Consider the following 24,955-nt stretch of genomic DNA (forward strand, 5'->3'; position numbering starts at 1 on the left):
CTGTTCATACAGTAACTAAATTAGTTCTGAAATTTCCTTTTTGTTTTCAAGCAGTCACTGCCCAAGACTCAGGGTAAACTGAATCAGAAGTCCTCTCTTCCTGCATGTCTGCATACACAACTTTGGAAGAAGAAATAAAAACTTAACTTGCTTTTCATAAAAAATTCCATTTTAAATTCCTAATTGACAAGATTCAAGTCCTACATTTGTTTGGTTTTCATTTGAACCTAAATTCACTTTCCACCTTGCAACCCAGCTCTTTACTCAATCAAGAGACAATACGCTGTTCACTTGCTTTTCCCCTCTGCTTCCTAGCATGAACCTTTACATAAGAGTGAGCTGAAAGTAAGATTGAGAGTCACACTGAGCACACTAGGTAATTACGCAGCACACTGCGCACCCACCTCCCTCAACAACCCCCTGTGAAAATTCAGATCATTCTTTTACTCTGAGAAATACAATCCAGGCAGTGGAATCAGACTGGTGATGGAATGAACAAGTCATCTGACCCAGATCAGTACCAGGGAAAGGAAGGGAATGAACCAAATGGAAGGTAAGGTGGAAAAAAAACAGAAAGAAAGGCGGGAGGGGAGGCAAATGGAAAACAGACAACAAAAAAATAGAAAACTGGAATATTTTTCCAAGTGGAATCCTTTCCACCTCAATCCTTTCTCTGCTTGCGATCCCATGTCATTTCAGCAGGTTCTCCATCTTGTAGAAAGTATCAAGCACATTTTGATTGCTTGATGCTTTTATGGAAGATGCTTCATTTCTCAGAATTTTTAATTAACTACAACAAAATGAAGCAAGAGCCAACAGCGTATTGTTTAGCTTCAGGGTTGGAATGCCGCTGCCTTGCACCAAGGGAACAATCTGGCATGCCTGACTTGGGGAAGGAGGACAGCAAGAGAAAGAAGGGAATGGACAAAATAATCTGTGTTCTGGAGCCTCATTTTAAACAGGAATTTCCCGTTTCTATTACAGAATGTGCTATAAACCACTGCAAGAAGATATCTGCCTGAATCTGCTTGTGAAAGCAAAGGCTTTGGGAAGAGCCTGAGCATATCAACAGTGACAGAGGTTTCCTCCTGTTAACTCATTACACTGTTGACCAAAGTATGCCAGGTAAACTCACTGACAGTTCACACTGTCACACTTGAGTTCACTCACTGTACAATTCACACATATCTCCCTACTGATCTACTCAATTTGCATTATGTGACCTCCTCTGTCAATGCAGGATGGTTTCCAAAGAGCTTGAAGAGAACTGCCTTGCCTACAAATACAATCCTCTTTTTTACTGGTGCTTGTTAGGAACATCTCTGCACAGCGCAGAGAGCACTTTGGATGTACTCAACAACATTAATACCTCCCAGGCATAATACAGGCATTAAGAGTACTATGAGTAACGAATCCTCAGTGTGTAGAGGCTTGAGAACACTCTGAACAGCATGGCTGGCCTAGTCCCTCCTGGCCAAGAACCAATGTGTTTTCACTGCAAGCTGAATTGTAGAGAGCCCTGAAAATAACTGGAGAGAGTAGGAGGAAAACAAACAAACAAACACCAAAACCAAAATAAAACATAACCTTCCTGACATGGAGAGCTTTTCTAAAGAGACCAAGCTCTTTCATGTAAAATGATGAGGACATGGAATCTGAAAAGAACATGGAACATGACCCCCACAGTAACAAAATGTTCATTCACTGGTACAGCAGAAATTTGGTCACATTGTAATGGCACAAAGAAAATACTTCAGTATGAAAAACAAGACTGTTAAGCAAACCTAAACTAACACTCAAAATTCCATTATATAGCCCTGAAGGCCTGTGCCACACCGACATGGGCAGCATTGTGCATGTTGTTAGACTGGTGTGGGACTAAAAATTCAAGAACAGGAGGATGGTGGTATTGGTACAGGAAAGGACTATGAGTTCCTCCAACACAATGAGCAATGGTGCATGGCAAAAGGGAGGCACTGGTCCGAAAACAGAAAAGACGAAATTCAAGTCAAATACTGGGCAGACTTTTACTCTCAAAATATGATAGAACAAACAGGCAAAAAAAAGTACATGATCGCATAATTAAGCACTATTTGCTAACAGTCATACACAAGAAGGTAAGATAAAGTGATATAGCATCTCTGTCATTTCCAGACCTCTGATATCTATTACTATATTCAAATGCTCACAGCATTCACAGCTTGGTTTTGCTTTTCCACTGCCCATGGGTGTCACCAGCCACTTGGTTACAGCAGAAGTTACAAAACCACAGACAATTCCTTGGCATCACCTTAGTACTGCAAGGTGATTAAATAAAAGTGGGCTCCTCTAGTCACCAAAATGCCAAAGATACGGAGGAGTAAGACAACTGACAGATATTCTCCACACAGAAATATTCTACTGTGGAAGAAAGTTTACATTTGTTTCTGCCTATGCCATGAATTTAGATCATAAAATCTGACACAATTTAAAAACTTGCAAGCAAAGCCTGAAAATGAGCCAGCCGAGCAACCACATAATTTTTTTTATGTTGCTGTAATGCTTTCACTTCCCACTCCTCCATCTCCTCTTTAATTTGTCATCCTTAGTCATGTTATTTATGAACTCTTAGCATGTGGTTAACTTTAGACAATCCCATCAGAGTTGAATACAGTATGCATAAGGACAAGCATACATTTTCGGCATCAATGCATAATAGGTGAAAACTTGCAAAGGCAGTACAGCAGGCTTTATTATGTTGTACACTTTGCAGAACTATTTAAAAATAAAACCAGCATCAGTTAGCTATCAAGAAACATGCCCTACTGAATTGCAAAATAGACTGCATTGTTTTTAAGAAACATCCAACACACAAAAATATAAGAGCAAGAGTGAGCCCAGCAACCAGAAAGAAGTCAAACAAGAAGACTGCATTCTTTTTGGCAGTAAGTTTAGGACGATGATTATTTAAATCAGTTCAGTAGTAAAGACTAAAGTAAAACTTTCAAGACATATTGACACATGTCAAGTCAAGATAACAGCTGGTTGCTAATGATCTGTTAGGTTTTTTTAATTTTCTGCATATTCTCCTAAACAGCCCACATTAAGGAGTAAAGTAACTCCAAAGCCATGTCTAAACAAATGGGCAAAAAGGCTTTGCAAAAGCTTCTTACCTGAGTATCACCAATTTTTACAACTGCAATTCTAAATATTGATGCTTAGCTTAATTCTTTTCCCAACACATCTTAAGAGATCAAATTTAAAGTAAAGTGCGATAATAAACCTACTAACAAATTAGCTTCAAATGCTTTCTTGTTACAGTCAGCGCATTCAAAGCCTATTTTCCTGGAAAAGGTCCAAGTTTTCACTGGATACTTTCCAAGCAGCTCTGTGTCGCAGTAATCTACCACTTTTCCTTTTGCAGCCCCTGAAAACTCATAGGCATTATACAAACAACCTGAACATATCCTCTAACCTGAAGACATTTAGGCATTATCCAAACAACCTGAACATACTCCTCTAACCTGAAGACATTTATAATGTTATCAAACTAATGTCTCAAAATTATATCTATATACATGCATGCACTACCCACACCTCCAGTGCGGATAAATCTGGATAAAATAGCTTCTTTGTTTGAAATTTGTTAGATGAAATGATGTATTGCTCAGAGTGAATCCTTAGTAAGATAGCATACAGATGAAACAGTAACCAAGATGAAGAGGAAATAAAGACATAAAAACAAAAACTCGACAGTACAAAGTATCAATGACAACGGTTTAGAGACCAGCAAGAAAATGAAGTCCTTTGGCACACACAGTTCTGAGTGTGCTTGGGATGGTATGTATTGTTATCTACCATGCCTGTTCGCACCCCTGACATGATGCGCACTGTCTGTACTTCCTTTGTACTTTTCTGTCTCTGATGGCTTACCATTACAGAAGTGTTTTTTCTGATGTTAAGATACAACACAGCAAAAGAGCGTATGAAGAGTCATGCAGCAGTTCCTTCAGGGGAATGGTCCTGGAGCTATATGCATATATAGCATATGGTAAACTTGCCATGAAGAGACCATGGTACAGATGTAGGGTGGACCTACATACTATCCTTAATCCGTTAAGGGAAAGAGATCATTTTGCAAATGAACGTGCCTAGTGTGAAAGAAAGGTATCAGAGATTGGTGAGAATTCTAAACACTCAGACACAGCTGAACTACTGGAAAACACGGTATGAATGCACAAGTTCAGACAAAATCTAGGAAAAAGAATGAAAAACAATACAGAGGAGAGAAAAGAAGGAGACCAACAATGATAATAACAAAAAACCTAAAAAAAATATAAAAATAAAAGAAAAGCAAATGCCAAGCTTCTTACTCTCTGAGAACAGTGATTTCTGCCTTTGCGGATGTTGATTTACAGGAGGAAAGCAAGCTCCACTGAGAAAAATATGGGGGGAAGGAAAAAAATCAACAGCTGTCATTAATCAGAAGGGGAGCATTTAGAACTCCTACATAAATAACAAAAGAAACTATCAGAATCGTATCTCTACAAATTGCCTCACAGATCTTTTAAGTGATCTAGGAACAGAAAGTCATCTCCCAAATCATATTGTGAGATGAAAGGCAATATACGCAGAGCACATTTCCGTTCTTAATCATACGTATAGGAACATCTATCTGTCAGGATACATGTTTCACCATTTGTCCTCCCTTACCCCCTTATGACTTCTCTTTACTCAGTGAAGCAGCATAAACAGGGAACAAAAGTAACAAAAAATTAAATACAACCCACTAGCAAATACAAGATTTGTGGTAAAAAGGTCAGCACTTTAATAACAGAAAAACCTAGTTCCTTACAAAAGGCCAAGTGCACCTGCCTCCAGAATCCTGGAGTTCAGTAGCTCCTTCTGCTCACAGGACTCCTCTCCACCTCAGTTTCACTCTGGAGGTGGATGAAGAAAAAAATTAGGCTTTTTTTAAATCGCTTTCTATTATCACATAATAAAGGGCAGAAACTCTTGCATAAATCATGCCACTTAAGCTCCCTTCTTCCTCCTTCTCTCCCATAAATTGCTAGCTAAGGAAAAGAAAATCCACATCTCCTGCAAGAGAAGGCAAAAACCACCAAATGCCAATAAAGTTCAATGTCTTACCATATCAAGCACCACTGGTGTGAAATGTGACACACACACTCTTCAAAACCATTTCACAAGAACAAATGCAGAGAAAAGAATAACGATGACAGCAACTAGGTGTCTTCTGTTACAGATGAATAGATGGCAAAATCAGCTTTGGCTAGCTATGTACACAGTGGTTAAAGTGCTGTATTTACCAGGTGCTCCACACATCCTACCCACAGACACTAGGAAGAGATTTTCTCTCTTATGGACTGACAGTAGGAAAATGGTGTCCCTTTTTGTCTGCTTGAATCTTGGTCCTTTTCCTTAGAACTAGAAAATGCAGAGTGATGCCTATACTTTTCCCAGCAGAGTCCCAAATAACTTTTTCTATGGTCCTCACATGAAAAAGTTTCTGAAATCCTGGGCTACGTAAACATGTCTGGAAAGTGCAAAAAAGCACTATCTGAGATGTATACTGAATTAAACAATAAAAGCTAGAAGAAAACTTAAGCAACACCACTGGTCACAGAGACCCGAGTTGCTAAATCTATAAGCAGTTTTATAACCAGAGCTTTTAATGCGGCAGCTGTAATTTACTTCTAAGCTTCCTCACAAGTTATAGTCTAAGAGCCATGCAGTCTTAGCATAAAAGAGATGCATGTTATGCACCCCACACATGCATTTCTTTAATGCACTTTTTAAGGTCAATCCTTAGCAAGTCAAATTTCTGGATAGCAAGTACTGAGAAGCAGAGGCTCTGTAACTCTGTTAAGTGCTAACATTACGTTTCATCATGCTTACAACACGCAAACACACACTGCTTTGGACTTCAGCAAATTGTCTTTGCTTGGGATGCCTGGACTGATCCATTCTTTCTTTGCCTTTTGACATCTTTAAAGACTGCCATTTCTGGTGCAGCTCTGGCCCCATCCAGAGCACTGTAATGCCTTCCCTATGCAGTGCTTTAGCGTCCATCCAGTTAAGCACTAAAACCCTTGCTTTAGTGAGGCTACACTGTTCAGCAAGAGTACATATTTATAAAGACTGTAACTCCACTGAGTACATGAACACTGATGATTTTGCAATGAAGCATTTTTAGGAGCCCCTGCCTTCACAATACTTCAAAACCAAAGAGATCCTTTAAACACCCTTTTTTCTTTCGCAAAGCACTGGTATAGGGCCATCACTGAAGGTAATATATAGTATATAATGGACCAGGAGTCTGATGGGAGTACAGTAAATCTGTGTTTGGTTAGAGACATCTTCCATACACCTGAATACAGACCACCCTGGCAACAGTGTTTTCTCCTTTCTACTGTGTTTAGTGACAGCATACAAAAATAAGTCATAAATAAAATACTGCATATATTCATTCTGTAAAACATGAAGAAAATTCTCCTTAGGACCTCTCCTATCTGCACTGATTAATCTAATTAAAAAAAAAAGATAAGGTAGTCACATAGCGTTAGTGTCATGAACTGGAAAACCTTGAAAAACATGGAGGCAGAAGTCAGCTTTCCTGCCTGATCCGATACAGGATGTGAGCCATAGCACTCACATCATACGCACTTACTTAAGTATAACGAGTAGGGCCTTTGGCATCAGCATATTGGCAGTGAGATGTAATGAAGTGGTCTGCACTTCACACGGCAATGTTACTGACTGCTCATACAGTGCTAGACCAATATAAATTCAGTAGCTACCACAGCTACTGGAAATAAGTGAAAAAGAGGAAAACAGTGGCACCCCATTCCAAGTGTAGCAACAGTATTTAAAATCCATCCCCAGAGCTCTTTTTTTTTTTTTTCCAGTGAATATGGAATCTGGAATTATTTCCATTCCAATTCCCTCAAAAATCCCTATAAATATGATCCTGTGCCTTGTTTTCAGCTTGATGCTGCATACAGGAGAGATTTATTTAAATTAGGCCTCACCTGCAATGCTCCCTCTGAAGCTGACACCCACGAACAGCAGAAGAAAAATCCCTAGAAAACACATCTTTCCTCCCAAAGAACAAGGTGTCTTTAACCTAGCCAGATTTCAGATGAATAATTCAAACCCAAAAGGCACTCACTAAAAAGCCTTGTATAATTTCTTCTGCAATTTCAGGCAATAGGCAGCATCGGAAGATTTGCAGGACCTTAGGATCACACACCCTCAATATAAAAACAGCAAACAAGAGCAATTAAATGGGAAGGAAAGAATTTCAACATTTTTTTACGGTACACAAAAAGACACAAAACACATACCCACTAAGTCAACCCTGTCTGCCACTTTCTTGCTGTTACAATCTGTGTACAACATACAGCAGGGGACCAACCTGGCTTACAGCATTTAAGCTTTAATCACAGCTAAATAAGCCTTTGAACATTCAATACAGAAGGGCTGGAGAGATGAGTAACTCTTGCCCCTGCGCTACACACACTTGCTTGTTCTACCACCTTCAACGTACTCCCTGAAGCTCCCATTTCTGAATGCACACACTTGGTAAGAAAAACTTTGCCATGCAAACTGGAATCAAAACATTTCCCCCCACCCGCACTGGCTCAACCAAAACCCCTTGCTGTTCCTCACAGCACAAGCAGAGACCAGAGGCAGAAACAACAACCCACCCTCTGTGCAGACTGGGAGATGATTCTGTATGTTACACACCAAGGCAAAAAAGCACTTTGGCATTTGGCAGCAGGAGCCCTGGACCATGCCAGGGCCAGCATGTACTAATGCTAAGCTTTTATAACAACTTGTGCTCTTGTACCTGTATCACACAGCCTCCAAAGGTTTCCTCGCCTGCGATGGCACACTGGTATTTCTTAAACAGGTGGTGTTATCCACAACTGTAAAATGGACTACTCGCTTGAAAGAAACCAAAAACGATGCACCTTTTGAGGCGGGTCAAACAAGCTCCTCACCTTCAAACACATGGGCAGAAATTGAGACAAGCATTGTATTTAAGAAGGAACTTTATAGCGTGATGATTATGTATGACAATACAGAAGGAATCCTTTCTTCCAGTAACTGCCATTTGCTTATTTTTTATAGAATAAAAGTGACATAATAAAACAAAATGCTTAGAAATTAAACAAAAGCCTTTTTTTCACTCAGATGTATAGAATGGTAAAGGAAAAATAATTTAAATCATTTCCTCAGCAATACAAGTAATATTTAAATAGATTTAATAGTGCTGCTCCAAACCAATGAATTATGTGTTTAAAACCTATTAAAATGTAATGTTTTTTTCCTGAGCTGAGGGGAGAGAGATTTAAATCCACTGAATTTTAATATTTCAGCTTGAGCTGCAGGAGGTAGAAAAGTCCAAATGAACTCTTCCATCAGCACCATTCAAGCATGAACATTTTAATCAGTTTTACTTCCTTGGAGTTCTCCAACACAGTTTACGCTGTCATTCTGAAAGCACTTAACACAGAGGGTGTGAAAAACCACCAAGGCTTGTTATTGCCTTCACAATTGATGGCAAATAATTTTGCAGGCTTCCTATCATTAAAATGTCACTGCTAAAAATTGAGGTTCAGCATTTCTTGTGCTAAACTGCATTTTCTTTGAACACCATCACATGCCTGTTCTTAAGGTTTTGGTACATTTATCTCTTGCCATGTGATAAACAGAGACACAAGCAGTAGCCTCTACTTCTGCCTCACTACCTAACTGCAGCAGAAAACGACTATTTTAAATGGAGATGGGGGAGGAAACACTGATAAAATTCTTATAAAGTTATAAGTTAATTCCCTGGTACCCTTATTAAAACATAACCACATTCACACAGCATGCTCTGATTATATAGTATAATGGATTAAAAAAAACAAACCAAACCAAAAAAACCAAAACAAAACAAAAACTTTTTAGAAGAGTTAGAGGACTCAATTTAATAATACAGGAAATTAAAACATCACTCCTAATTAGATCATCTTACTGATTTAAGACTACAGTTTGCATGTTGTTCCAAACATGTAACCTTGCAGATTCTAATTTTAAAAACATGGCAGCTATGACACATGACAAGATCAACCGGACAACGTCACACTGCTCATCCCAATATGCCCAACCTGGAAAGGAGCTCTGGATGTGCCATACAAATTGCTCTGACCAAGAACTCTGTACAAGAGCGTCCATGGCAAACACCAGATGCAGAGTCCGGATGCCTGCAGATTTACAGTCCTCCTGCAGCGTGCTTATGATACTTAATTTTCGTATATTTTTTCTCCCTGCATCTCTCTAGAAGAAGATAGATGGTATTTAACTTGTTTCAGCCCATCAACAGTTTTAAACTGAACATGACCTGTGAAAGAAGTCATTATAACTGTGTTTCATTCCATTAAACACAACTAGTTTATTGTCAGGAGAACAAGCAGTCTCTCGGGGTTCCAGGCTCACTTCAGTATTTTGCATTTAAACTGCATGGATCAATGATTTCATTCATTTACCAATAAAGATAGAATAATACTGCAAAGTTCAAAGGTGCTTCATCAGATTCCATTAAATCAGAGCACATTCACAGAAAAACATATACATGTGAAAACACAAGGAGAGATGATTTGTGCACATTCAATTATTTTCTTGCACCTTCTTCCATTCTAGTAAAATCCATTTTAAACTCAAACCCAGGGATCCCCTGTTGGAACCAAATGGGGTTTAGTGAGGTGAACTGAGTTGGGCCTCCCAAAGCTAGAAGAAGCTTATACAGTTGCACTTCAAAAACCCAAACACTTTTCTGTCTTTCGCTGATACACAGTTCAATGGGCAACTAAAGACACATTTTTAAAAACTCTAAAGAGCAAACAACTTCAGAAGTTTTTAAAATACCACAGTGTTAAGAGAACACAAACTCTATCAGACTTACCAACCAGTAAACTAACACAACATATTTAGAGATATAGAAAAGCCATGATTTTTAATTATGTTGTTTTATTTTTATTTGTATTCACTTTGTACAAAGTATGAAAAGCCTTTTTTAGTCCCATGTTACATTTTCAGACTTTAAATCTAAGTGCAGACATATTATTATTGTGGGTATTCATGCAATCAGAACTTCAGCTTTTTTCATAAATTGCTGTCCTACCTGTTCATTTTATTTTTTTTTTTTTTTGGTAATGAGTCTCTTAAAGACTGGACTAGGTTACTTCTCTTTAAACTTGATGAACAGAGTTTTCAGTCTGTATTGCTCCTGTTTCTCTAAAACTAAAGTGACAGCCATAGGGTATTTCCTAAGTCAATATAAAATAGGAGTCAAAAAAGCCAGTACAGCAATGTAAAAAATCAGCCTTATGAGGGAGGTGAGAGCTGTCCAATTTTAATGCACAAAACCAAATTCAGACATGAAAATTTGAGGCCACAGAATTTCAACTGACTTGAAGAGATAAATTCAGACAACAACAAACAAAACAGAAAATTTATTTCTATCTATCTGGTAGGGGAAGACCAACAAAAGTTACTGCCAGGCTCCCAGACAGGTACCTAGCCTGCTTATATCTATTCTGTGTGGTTTAGTGGTTCATGAAAGCAGGATAAACTTAAGTAACATTGCAACAGCCAGTATCTATAACACATCAATCAACACAGTCTTACTAGAAAACAAACTCCTGTTCGCAGTCACTTCATATTTACAAAGGTGAATGGCAAAAATGAACACAAGTAGACTCTGAAGTATTGATACACGAGTGTGTACACACACACACAAAACGAGATGTGCAAATATACACACACGCTACGTATGCACACATATACAAACTTCTTTAACAAAGAAGATAACCTTTAGCTACTTTATGTAAAGAATGTTAATAGAAGGCAATATTTTTGTTAGGTAATGAAAACTAATTGGGAAATTATTCATCTCCCACTCCCCCCACTGGAGCGTAAAAGACATACAACAAATGTTATTCATGATTCTACACGACTCGCTCCAATTCACCCCCTTCTTTCTAATGGACACTTCAGAGGAAATAAAGGTTACTCTTTTCCATTTATATCTTCTAATTGACTACCAGTGTTTTCTTGTGGTCAAAGGGATACAACACAGAGTTAGAAACAACCTATTAAAAACAAGCTAAAATCAGACCACTACTCTACACTACCGTCAGCAATGATCAGAGAGCCCTGATTTCCTTGTTAAAAGACAGAGGCATAATTGAAGCAATATCTTCAGTTCAGATTGATTATTCGGCGACCCTTATCCACATCTTCACTCAGCAATTTGAATTTTAATGAAAGTAAATGGAATAATTAGCATTTCAAAGTGTGTTTGATACACTGAATAAAAAAAGCAAGAAGACTTTTATGTATAATCTATACACAAAAGAAAAAGCATTTGGGAGGGCGCAGAAGATGGGAAGTAGCTGTAGTGTCTTCATTAGAATAACTTAAACAACTGCTTGCACCAGCTGCGTAATTATACATGTGAATAATGTGCTACTAAGCTATGACTTCTCACCTTTACTTTATGTAGTGTGAACAGTCACGGCTTTTGTTGTTATGCCTTTCCTCTCCAGCTGTAAAATGTAAACACTGCGGATGCCCACACTCATAAAATCTCACAGGACTGCTCTCCATGCTAATGGGGCTGGACGTAAAGCTTTCACAACAGGGGCTCCATATACCCTTGTTTTGAGATGAGTAGGAGCAGGCATGCCTATGAGTGTACTGGTGACACGTCATTTTGTCACTGATTTGGGTTGGCTATTTGGTTTATTGTTTTGGTTTGTCTTCTTTTTTGCTCATGGGCTTTTTTTTATTTAAGTAACATCTATTTTTTCACATAAAAATGAAAAGTGTGGTGAATATTCACATTCCTGAGCCACATCAGATGCTGTCCAAAGAGATGCTGGCAGTAGTGATGTGAAAAACCCTTCTAAAGTGCAAGTGTGTCTTATGAAGGCTACCTGTTACCACAGCTGCAGAAGCAGACTGGCACATGGCATGCAAAGGAAGCAAAAAAGGACAATAAAAAAACAGATTCAGACCAAGCTTCAGGAAATGGATACAACACAGACATTAATCACTCCGTTAGTTTTCTCAGCACAGTGCAAACAGAAGTCTTCAGGCAGTAACTAGATTTTATGAAGATGAAGCTACTGAACTTCACTATTGCCCACAACTTTTGCCCACCTGATGAAAATGAGTTCATACAAGAGAGAAAGAAAGGCTATTTACAAATGCTATTAGAGCTAAAATGGAAAGACCACATACCCCAATGATTGCGTTCAGTTCTGCCATGGTCACTTGTTTGGCACGCTCCACAGCCTGCACCACTTGTTGCTGGTGCTATAAATAGAAGATCAGAAACAAAATTATTGGTTTTCTAAATTATTAAGTACAGAGTCTTCCTTTTTTTTTTTTTCTTTGTTTCTCAAACACATGCCTGGCTTAAAATAACTTCTCTAACAGACAGTCATGTTTTGTGTTTACCTGCGAGACTTGCATCAGGTAAGGGGAGGAAGAGTTTATGCTGTTACTTGCCAGGAATTACACCTTTGCTCCCCAAAGGGCTATTTTACACCCTGGCTAAAAGGAGAACTGTTTTCCTTTTGTTCACCTTTTGTTCAGTGTGCTTTTGAATTTACACACCAACTCAAAAGGCAAGCCGCTTTCTTGACAGCCATCGAAACTTTTTGATTAAAAATAAAAAAGGAAAAAAAATAGTAAAAGGATACTGAAAAAGAGAGGTATGTATTTTCAACATGCACATAGCACCCACATCACTGAAGGATATAAAGATTCTCCTCCTAGGTACATTTCAAAGCAGCTCAACCGTAAGAAACAAATTTAAAATGCCATTCACAATTCTGTCAAACACGTGAAAGAGAACTAATTATTTCAATCTCCAACATGTAAATTTTAATAGCTTTAAAAAGTCCATCAAAACCACATGGTCTAATTAACAATACAGTTTACAAGCTTCAGTGGTGATATTACCTCAGTTTGAGTGATACTATATTCCTGCAGTAAATTCAAAATTGCTGTATACCGAAAACTGATTGATATTTATTTGAAAACACCAACTACAGATAAAATAAGATCCTCATCTTGCAACCAGATCCATGCCTATTCAAAGCTCCACTGGTGGCAAACTCATACGCACAGGCAGCCCTGCAGGACTGGGATTACACACGACAAATTGGTGTAAGAGGGGTGTCAGGGAGAACTGCAAGCAGGTTGTGTGATCTGCATGATCTGCAATGGGAGTGTGCCAGCCTTGATTAATAGCCACTGGTGGATCAGAGAGCAGGGCGAGCTCTTGTCTATCTTGAGAGGTGCTGAAAACATAACAATGAAACACCAGCTCTGTATAGAAACCAACATCTAGATGTTCTTTAGCGCAAAGTTTAAAAGGGCTGGAAGTATGTCTTTAAAGCCTACAGTTTACCTTCACACCTGTGTATACAGGCAGTGCAGAGCTAAAGAACAGACCATGCAGCAATACCTCCTGCTCATCCTTACCAGAAGCAGAAAGCTGCATACAGTAAGGTCCAGAGCCAAGTCCTTAATACTCCTACCAACACCTTCAAGGGTAGATGAAGAGCATTGGGAAAGACTCTCTCAGACCCGATAGGAAAGGGGGCCATAACAAAGGGCTCCACTACCTGCAGGACTTGGCAGTCTCAGATTTGCCGATTGCCAATGCAACGCACAAACAAAAATGGCACTTTCACTTATAAACTCTCTCCAGCAGAAGCCCTCAGAATGGGGCAAAGCCAGCCCAAAAATCCACCTGTAACTGTAAGAAATGCTGGCCTCAACTATAAAAAGTGGATAAATGCAAATAATAAAGGAGGAAATTTAGAAACACTCCTGGAAGGAAGAAAATTATTTTAAGGTTTGCTTGTTTTTAAGCAAAGAATTAAATGAAGGAAATGCCAGGAGAGCAAATAACATAATGTTGCAAACAGAATCACAGCATTCCCTTTTAGAGTTTTGTAAAGCTACAGTGCTAAAGTAAACCAAATCTGTCACTTACAAGCAGACAATGTAAAGACCATAAAGCAGGCTGAACATGTGCAAATGTGTTCTTGGCATTCAGGAAAAAAAAAAACAAACAGAAAAAAACCCATACAAATGCAAAAATGCAAAGTTGTGTACTGTTATCACAGATAACCAGTAAAAAGGAAATTACAATACTCAAGCCTCAAGTTTCAGTGATGTGTTATCATCTCCAGGTCATCACATGTTAAGGACACATACAGCTTTCATTGATTATGTAGCTGAAAGCCCAGTGACACGCGGCTCTATATGGCAACACAGTGAAATTACACCACCATTTTCTGGTGCAGGTCAGCCACGCTGAAAATGGGTCATAGCATTTTTATCAAGCCATCCAAAAAAAAAAAAAAAAAAAGAAACGGAAAACCCAACATGGGTTTTTAAAATCTTCATTAAAAATTGTTAATAAAAATATCCTTTATTTGATTGTTTAGAGTCATCTCTTCTTTCCTACCACTTCTTAGGTAATGCTTTTTGCACTGAGGTAAAGGAAGGAACCTAGCTTTTGATTTGTATGTATGAACATTCAATTCCAATGCCCATTTACTTAAATTCCATTCCTGGGTCCACAGGCAGAAGAAAAATCTTCTGAGGGATCTCGAGAAAGCCAAACTGAAAACATCAAAATTATTGTAGAAATTACTCCAATTTTCACCCAGGTTTTGGAAAAATAATTCAGCTCCACAACAGTTTGAGTGTTTTCCTTTCCTTTACAGCAATCATACAAATAGCTCTCATGATTATTTGGGAAAAATATTATTTCATTCCCAGGTGAGGGGAAAGAAGGTGGAGGGGTTGAGTTTAACACTCTTGCTGAAAAGCACTGTAAAACAGAAATTCCCTAAGCAGACTCACAAGGCATCTTTCACTGATTCTCACAGGCTTGGGATCAAGTCTTCATCGAGAGGAGAAAAACCATGGGTCTTGTAACACTGAACCTAAATTAGGTACAGTAGAGACAATTAAAACTCTCCTATTGCTAGCTGCTTTAACATTGATTTACTCATCACTGGCATAGTATGCAAAAGACACAAAATAGATGGCCTGTAATTAGCCTCTCCATCACTTCCACCTCATTGCAGCAGCTGTGCAGACTCTCAATCAGTACCCTGAAGCCCCCTGGGGGGCCTATCCCCAGTCACCCTGGGGCTACTTCAAGTCACAGGCACAAACCACACACTCCAGTGGATAAAGAGACAGGAAAGCAAAGTCATGCTGTGGTGTGGCACAGTAATGAGCAGGGTTTGAAGAGCCCACCAGCTGTCCCTTGGGTTTCTGAACCTAGGGCTGGCAGGTAGCTCCACATTACGAACTGCAGCTTCAGTAATGGGTGCAGATCTCTACACACAGAGAAGGAGACCGACTGGGCCCCAGGGACCCACTGCTATTAGAAACCAAGGTGTAGCCAAGTGGGGCTGGCCCAGACAGCAGGGGTACCCAAGGATTGATGACTCCAGCACTTACAATATGCTTGAATGCCTTCCAGGGCCAGCATGCCAGTAACAAGCAGCATTATGTTAAAAACAAACAGTACATATTAGCCTGCCCATCAAGTGATCATGCACCGATTTACAGCCAAGTAAAAAAGAGCAACAATAATAAAGGGTTACTTTTTCCCAACCAAAAATAGACAGGGTTGCAGCTTTCACACACATTTAATGCTAGCCTTCCACTGCGCACACAAGCAAATGACAGACCCACTTTCTTCAGTTATGGGAAAACAGTATTTTGCACTGTATTTAACAGGCCAGAGCACTGAACTCAATACCCTGCCCTGCCTGTCATGAAGACTAGTATCATTTCTCCCTTTTTAACTTCTTCCCTGTCTCTTCTCTTCACCCCTTTTTGCCTTCTGCAATGAGCAGCATGTCCATGCTTACCTTGTGTTGGAAAATCACCTCCTTTCAGTCTCACAGTGGGTAGTAAAGACAGAAACCACAAGAAGGATGTAGGCTTTTCCCCCATCACATTGTCTCACCACACTGTCTTGTCACCTAGCCCTGGCTCCTGTGCAGTCATTGAAGCAGAGTGGAAAATACCTGGGCTTCTGATACCGTGTCAGAGCTACCCAACACCTCCCACTGACAGGTGGCCAAAATTCCCCCTAGTATGCACACACAGACGCTGGTGCTAGAAACACCTAATTCCAGCCTGTCTCCAGCACTGCCAACAACATCCAAAGCAAAAACCACTGAACAATTCACTCTGCAGAAGGAAGCAGGCTCTGCCATGTTTTATTCATATTATTTTGTTGTTATATTATCTGTTTGGAGGGAGTACAGACCAGCTCCTGCTTAAGAACTGCAGCAGTGCCATTCTGAAAAGCTCTATCTAGAGGCAGCATGATGAGATGAGGCCACACCAAAAACACTACGGAGAACCAGAAGGCAAACGCACGTTTACTGTCTAGTATGGCACACACTTGGAAACTAGAAGGAACCAGCAGATTCACTGCATCGACACCATAACTGACAAGATGTAATAGCCACTTCATAAAAATGTAAGAACATTATTAGCAATATATGCAGAAATTGCTAATAAGATGCCTCCCTTGGAAGAAGGATTACAGATACTGACAGCTTCCTTGTACTTACTGTTTCACCTCTAGTCCAGGGCAAGTCTAAAATAGAGGAAAATAATTTAGTTGTCTCAGCCTTTCACTTCTCAGACCAACAACTTCTTCCTTTTGAACAGCACGGAAGGACTCCTGCTCTGCTCCTATAATGCATAACACACTCTTCATCCAAATTTACTGAACTTTAGAAGCACCTCTAGAGAAGGTACAGAGAAGAGCAAACCTATTATGGCCTATAGCTTTCTAAAAGGAAAACCATCAACTAATACTAAAGTGCTTGAAAGCAAAAGACTGCATGGAACATTCCCTTTTTGTACGTTTGCTGGTGTGTATGCATGCCAGTGCTTGGCATTTTACTGTACTTCTATCTGACCACCTTATCATGCATGGGAAACTATTAAAGAGCAATCCTTCCAGCTTGGTATTAGCTAGCTCACTGGCAGTTAAAAGGGAAAGCACACTTTCCAAAGAAGTTTACTACAGCCTCCTCCAGCCCACATAATGCTTGCAATATGGCGTGGAATTTGACAGAGGCCAGTAACGTGAGAAGCCATTCATCTGGCTTCTCAAGCAGCTTTTGCAGCTTGTGCTGAGCTCCAGGTTGCCACAACTGCACCATTAGCTATAAATGAGCCAAACTGTGTGTGCCTCATGAGTATGTACACAGTCAAGTTTTACTCAAAAGAAGTTACCCATGATACATGAGTATCTTCAGCCACAATGAACAAGTACTGCTATCCAGCTCTCAATGGCCACAGCTTGCAGCCACGAACACCACTTTGACCAGAGAAGAACCAGCCCCAACTTGAAAGCCACAGGGTTGTGCTAGCGTCACACTGTTCTGCAGCTGGTAAATTCAGATGAGAAGAAGTGTCAATTAGCAGAGGCATCATCTGCGCCTTTAGACCCAAAATGAATTGCATTTTACTGGCTAGATCATTTGATGTTGTGAACATTGAACAAACTATACCAACTGCAGGAGATCAAAACTGTGTTAACTGAGTTCTAACAACCTCCAAGTATTTACCTACAATGTTGCAGGCACCCCCTTCACCTTATACCACAGGAACTATTTTGAGCACACTGGTATCTCCCATCACAGGGAGGTGGAAAATGACCGTTGCAACACAAGAAGCCTGCAACTGAAGCAGAAATTGAACACACATCACTGCCCTAAGGATGGACCAAGGTCCACCTCATACCTTGGCCACAAAGTTACTCTTTCTTTCCAAAACAGGAAGCCTATATTTCTTGGTGCTCTTTTTTTTATTGCCTGCGTGAGTCAGAGTCTAAGTAAAAACAAGGTACCACTTGATGGTGTGTGTAGGCAGGTTAGGGACTTTATTTTTAATACGTGCTTAGATGATGTACAGCACAGTAAAACTGACTGAAGCCTGCAGAATTTCCTGAATTCTTTACTGGATTGCCCCCTGAAACAAAGAAGACACTAGTACACAGTAGGATGATGTACTATAATTGCATCCTTTTCTCAAGATCTCTAGCGATTTTGGCCACGATTTCTTACTTCTAAGTGAGTTATCACAAGCCATTGATTCCTTACAAAGTTAACAAGCAATAAGACAAGTTAACCTGGTGCTATTATGAGGCAATAATGTTGCCACCAGTGCATGTAACCACTGTATTTTGTTCATTTTTCCCTCAGGCACAATACAAAGGAGCCTGATCACATTTTTCAGCCACTATTCCACAATTAGTCTGTATGGAAAATGCATAAACAGCAAAAGCATGCTGCAATTCAATTCTCTATTAATCTAGATGATAAAATAAAGAGACTTACGACACTCACTTTTAAAAGACACAAAGTAGATAGAAACCAAGTCTAGCAGCTTACTCAAATCTCGAGATCAGATCTCTTTTGCTTCATAAGCACATGCCAATATAAACTCATTTAAGAACTGTTTCTGCGAACAGAGGTCAAACAATTACCAAGATCTTCCTAACCCCAGTATGAAAACTACTATGATCAGAGGCACTGTCAAGACACATGAAAAGTTTTTTTGTGCTTCCTCTTTCAATCCCTCTCTGCTGTATCATCCCCCCCTTCCTTTGCTTGGTGAACTAAAAAGCACCCTTGCCTCCACATATGATGAATGTGTACACCGGCTCTTTGGAAGTGCTCCCTTTTGTCCTTGTCACTGCATGTGAAACCGCTGAAGTTGGGAATTTTTTGACCTCTCCATCCTCTCTGTAGCCCAAAGAGCTTTGATGCCAGGCAACATGCACAGCAGAGGGGCTGTATGACTTGGCAAATGACATGTGTAAACAGGTGTAGGAAACTTTATGGGCCACAGATTTAAAAAGCAGATGCCTGCTAGCACGCAAGCCATATGAGAGTCTTTTTTTTTCAGATCTAAAACTGCTTAACTCAAAGCTCTGATCTAAAGCATAACAAAGTAAACAGCAGTCATTAGGCACACTGATGCTGGTGTGCTTAAGCCCTCACTGGGTGGTACTGTACTCATGACAGAAGTGGGACAACATCATTTTCTAAATTTACAATCTGACCATCTCAGTCGTCTGCTTACATAGTTCTTGTAACTAGTGATTAATGACGAGATACTGCAAGGGCTGAGTTCAGAATTACTTTAAAATTGCTCTCCATGCCTAGCTTGATGGCCAGGAGGTTGTAAAACAGTCATCCTGGCTCACAGCTCACAAGTTGCTGCATGAGCACCACAGAGGAGATTCTCCCCAGTGGAAGAAAAGAATGTGTAGGCTACAGTGTGAAGGCTACAATGTGTAGCCTTCATAGTGCCTTCTCCGTCTAAGGCAGGGACTTAAAATGTACCAGTATCAGCTTCCAGGAGAATGACTCCAGGGTGATCCAGATCCAGGGACAGCAGAGCACAGTCCATGGGGAGCAGAAAAAAAAGGAGACAGACCATGCTTACCTGAGTGGGATGTCACTAAGAGCAAAGTTCCAAAACTATTCTTTTTTGTTCCCCCCCCCCCTTCTCGATTCCATGCGAGCATGTAGAGGAGGTGGAGGTCAGGACATCCAAAACCAAAGGCCAAAATCTATCAGTCACTGTGAATCAAACGCATCTTTTGTTTTTTTCAAATGTATTCTAAGCCCATGTAATCCTTTTGCTTGTCTAATTGTCAAGAAACACCTACTCAAGAAAGCACACGGGTTGCATTTGTAGAAGCAGAGCAAGGAGAGCAGTGTGACCTGTGTAGAGTAATAAAGTTTTGTTCAGCACTTGGCTGAAAACAGCAGTACCAGGATCAGCAGTAATATACCAGTACAAAGTTTCTAAAGGCAGTAGCAGTAGTATACTGGTACATAGTTTCTAAACACAGTACCACATACTCTAGAGAAGATTTCTCTGCTGTGCAAATGCTGATCCCACGTCTTTGCCAAAATTACAGCTTTGCCTGCCAAGTACTCACTTCTGCCTTTGTTTCAAAATCATGTCAGTTTAGTGCTCACTTTAACATGAGTATGAATCAGCTTTACACCTCATTTTTATACGCTGTCCTATTCCTGTGCCTCAAATAAAACCCTGTGACTAGATATATAGAGATCTGTAGCAGTTAAAGTACAAAATCAACAGCTACTCAGCTCAGATCCATGCAGGACTTGAGCTTGGATCCACCAGCAATGTAACTAGATCATTGCTCACCATCTAGTTTCCACAAATCCATCTTTATAAGCAGAGAGTAGAGCAGCACTTATGAACATTGTCAGGTTCTAGTTTTGATAGCGTTATTCTCATTTCAAATATGCAGAGATATGAATGTGCATGCACACTTGCATCACATTAACTGAATGCTGATACAGAGCACACAGCCTCTCATTTGCTGCAAGATGAGCAGCAACCTTGAAATGCAACAGCATTTCATGGAACAGCTGAAAAGGTGGGAGTAACTATTGCAGAGCATTCTCAGGCATGATATTTTACAAATGCAATGCACAAAAATACACCTCCCAGCTTTTGGCTTTTCAGCTACTAATTCTAGTGAAATGAAGCCATACATGAAAAAGATGCATGACAGCCTGCACCAGCAGACCCCAGTCTCTAGCCACTTTCCCTAACAGAGTGGGCAAGGGAAGAAGTTATGCACCCAAGATCTCCCTTCACGAGCCATGTTTTCATTTTATTTCACGCATATCTGTGGCTCCAAGGCTTCCTCACTAGCTCCCACTGACTCCCCCAAATCCCAGTGTTCCTCAGAGTATCTACAATGATAATACCAGAAAATCACAATTTGGAGAAAATTAGTCTTTAGAGAAATTATCTCACAGCGAGTTTCAACCTTCTGTCTATACTCCCAAATATGTAGAAAACATAACAGGATTTAAGGTAATTAAGTAATCTGGGATGCAGAGAGAAAAAAGGCAGGAGAAAAGCTGCATTTGTGTGCTTACTGTATTGAACACCACTACTCAGTACACCAAAATAGAAGTTTCTGCCAAACTTTAATGCCTGCTGCCAGGAATGCAGCACAAACCATGCATTTTTCGCAAGCTGCCCTCTGATTTTAGACCAACAGTCATAATTTTTATAAAAACTGCATTCTGCATGACATCAGTATATTTAAACAACTAAAATCTTGCTTAGCACACTGCGACATGTTCCATTTAATAAATATACTGAAATTATATTACAGGGGACTTGGAAAAGATAATGAAGTTACAGTGACAACAGCACAGTGGAAAGTAACCTACAAGGACCAAAAGTTTCATAAGGTAACAGTCTCAACACAAAGCCCCACTTTTGTAATAGATATGATGAGGCAATTGTTCAGATCAGCACCAGGACAAATGACTACCTACCTCTTGGGACAGGAAGGGAATGACTTGTGCACATATAGCGTTCAGCCTCTTGACAATTTCTGCCTGCAAGTGACAAGAAGAATGAAGCTCAATTATATAAATTCTCAGATGTAATTGTCACCCGCGAACATAGGTGATACATTTCTTTGGAGTTATTTTTCATCTCCAGTCATCCTCTGGCCAGGACATACTATCTAAATAATAAAAGAATCTGGACACCAATTAAATAATACATAGGAAGATAATAACTTCTAGCTAAAAAGTTTTCCTTAAAAAAGACACCTTAGAACGGACACAAAGAAAAGTTAATTCTGATTATGCAATCAAAGGGATTTAAAGAAAAAAATCTTCAGAAGATCTAACAAAAAAACCCAAAACAAAACATCAAACACTGTGTTTTGAACTAAACTCTCTCCTAAGAGGCAAAACCAAGGATCATTTCATATTACAGCAATGCCACTGTAAGCAAACGGAACAAACAAAACAGTTACTTGGTATTAACACTGCATATCATGAGAACATTAGCAACACAATATACAACTACATTGATAATAATTCTACCATGTATTTTAGAAAGAGATACTGCAGTCTTGTATCATATTTATGCTGTTATCAAACCCAAGGTTAACAGTGGTTACTTTCATGTTGCAATGGTGATCAGAAATGAATAATACACAGTTTTATTTCCATATTGGAGATCAATTCTTGTTCTGTGTATTTAATCTGCAAATCTCAATAGAGATTGATGAGATTTGTAGAGGTAACACAAAAATTACAGCTCCAGAAACAGAATATTTAAAGCCACACAGACCTTCTTAAAATAAATCGTAACTTTCTTACAATAAATTTTAACCATTTCCTCATTATACAGTACGACGGAATGCTCTTCCTCTTGCAAAGTCTCTAACCATAAAACAAAGACACATACTTGTGCAATTTACGCTTCCTTCTTTTAATGGCAACCCTTCCAGCCTTTTTGCTATGATGTCTTTTAAATTGTGAACGCTTAGAAAAGTACCTATAGAACAGAAAGGCTCGGAACTAGCAGCAAAAAAGTCAGAACCACAGATAAAATGGATCTGGGTTGAGGAATACTACTGTTAACACAGCTCTGTAACCGAAGACATGGAACACTAGAGGTAAGGGTACATGTGAAACTAATTCTGCCCCCTTGTGCGTACTGCGATACACTCGAGTTAAAACAACTTTGCAATACAGTTTCTTCATTTTCTCTGAAATGTACCTAAACTGCTGCATGTTATTTATACAGCAATTTCTATGTTACAATGGCCCAGTACCTTCTCACTGGTCTTCACTGTTTATGCAAGTCCACACATTGTTAAAATTACATATTTTAACACACCTACTACACCCGTTCTGTTTATTCTGCAGCACAGGTAACTTAAAAGACATTTGACAATATGTTCTCTTCGCCACAAAGCTAAATCACCTGCTAATTTCAAAAGTCTATATATGCCTATAATATCAGATATGACACAATGTAAAACTTTAATACCCTTTTAAATAGATAGTATTTACTATACTAGTTGACACAGAGATTTATGAACTGCTTGTACACAAGAGCAGCACAGGAAGTGAGTGACAAGATGTGTGCACCTAAGCTTCAGCCAGACAGGCTGCAGCATTACTTGAGAAACAGTATTTGATTGAGGAATTGCAGACTGTAATATAATGCACAGCTGCAAAGTAACTGTACTGTTGTGGTTCAAGCACCATTAATTTACTTATTCCCAAATTTCAGGCCTTAGTCACAATGCTTTTTTTTTTTTTAAAGGAATCTCCTTAAAACCAAGGAGAAAACCAGGCCGTCCTGCTCTTCAAGGCTTTTCATATCAAGAGAAAACTTCCAAGTGTCACCATGCTGACTTGAGGTGAAGCCCCTCTGACCTGCCGTTTAACACACATAGATGCCTTCATAAAAAAAAGGCACAGGATGTTTTCCTCTGCTGCAAAACAACTCCTCCTACCCACCTTTAACATGCATGTCACAACCTCACACACCTCCTGTGCAGCACCTGGAAGGAGCCTGTGCCACAGCTGTGGTCAGCAGACCACTTTTCCACCACAGGTAAATGAGCTTGATGCCTCTACTGCACTGCTTAGGAACTGAGAGTACAACTGGCTCAAAGTGCCACAGAACTACAGAATCATAGACTCGTTAGGCATGCAAGAGCTTGGCATGTAATTTTAAAAGGCTTGTAGATCCATAGATTTTCAGGCCAAAAGAAACTGCTACAACTGTCTTACCTCACCTCCTAAGTAAAACAGGCTGTAAAACTTGACTGACTTTTCCACCAAACCAGTAAGTTCTAGTTCAGCTAGAATACAGTTTAGTCAACAAAAACAATTTTATTCAACTCACTTTGAGGCATTTTTTCTTAATTAAGGTACTCAACCCCAGCTATTTTAAGCTATTTCAGCTATGTTTTTCTTTTGATCTCTTTTCCTCCCTCCTCCCCAGTAGAAGACTTATGTCTCTCTTCTATTGCTCTTCTGGCCACAAAAATGGTTAACATATCTGCTCAGTGTTTACACAAAAATTCACCTCCGGCAAATCCTGTGCCTGGGAAATGTTAAGCTAAAAACCATCTTCCAAAAAAGCTGCAAGTAACTGAAAGCAGGTGACTAAATATGCACAGTTACACAACTGTAATAAACTTTTTGATAACAATCTCACGGGAGTGCAGAACTGCGAGTCCTTTCATGTTGTATGCAGGAAAGGGAGCTGGAGGAGAAAGCACCCAGCTCAACCTACAGAGAATAAAAAAATGCTGGCTAAAATAGCTTCAAACAATGTCGAGACATTCCCCAGCAGCATTTCTCAGCTTAGTCAAGGGGCCCGCTAGGCCAGTCACAGCAAAGCTGAAAACACCTTTGTACGCTGCAGCAGGTGTTTACACGGTTTCCTTATTAAAATGGTCTTCACTTTCCCCAACAATGACTGTCTCCAATTGAGTGGTTTTGAGTACAGTTCATTTTTATCACCCTCAACACTTGGGCAGCAAGGGAACAGCCCAGCTGAGATGCAGTGGACTGCAGAGGCACAGCATGTCCAAGGCACAGACTGCCTGCCTTTGGAGACCACCGGCAGCAGGAAGGAGTGGGGGAAAAGAAAACACTGTGCACATGCACAGTGACAGCAAGGACATAACACATTCTGTACCAAAAATGTCTTAAATCAGATATTTTCACATAGCAAGTACAAAGCATCCTCTGCCTTGACACTGCAAGTATTTCTGCAACTAACTGCACAGGATAATGCCGCAGCAACCAGATTGGCTGTTTGCCACAGAACTTACCAAAGGAGTTAGCTAGAGTGGGCTTCTTGCAATGCCACCCTAAAACTTCAAGGTGTAGGTACTGATGACAGAGGTTAACATCTTGAAAGACCTATTCCTACTGCCATCAGAGGGGGGTTTGAAACTCCTCTGCATCAGGTACAAAGACAAAATAAAACATGAGCCCACTTCACA

The 24,955-nt window shown here is 39.7% G+C and overlaps 1 protein-coding gene across 6 annotated transcripts in view; it reads right to left on the reverse strand.

Moving 5' to 3' along the window:
- Positions 1-24,955, reverse strand: part of LOC134175180 (transducin-like enhancer protein 4) — a 100,134-nt gene that overhangs the window by 44,226 nt on the left and 30,953 nt on the right. For 4 of the 6 annotated variants that reach the window (XM_062640825.1, XM_062640786.1, XM_062640795.1 and 1 more), the window contains exons 5-6: positions 21,462-21,524; positions 12,295-12,369 (exon numbers count right to left, since the gene is read on the reverse strand). In XM_062640825.1, coding sequence (XP_062496809.1) covers positions 12,295-12,369; positions 21,462-21,524 — 138 coding nt within the window. The remainder of the gene's footprint in view (positions 1-12,294; positions 12,370-21,461; positions 21,525-24,955) is intronic. The other 2 variants (XM_062640815.1, XM_062640805.1) reach the window with 1 other exon arrangement.

This window comes from Pezoporus occidentalis, unplaced genomic scaffold (assembly GCF_034315485.1).
Source record: "Pezoporus occidentalis ecotype Australia unplaced genomic scaffold, CSIRO_AGI_Poc_V1 ctg117, whole genome shotgun sequence".
Classification (NCBI taxonomy): domain Eukaryota; kingdom Metazoa; phylum Chordata; class Aves; order Psittaciformes; family Psittacidae; genus Pezoporus; species Pezoporus occidentalis.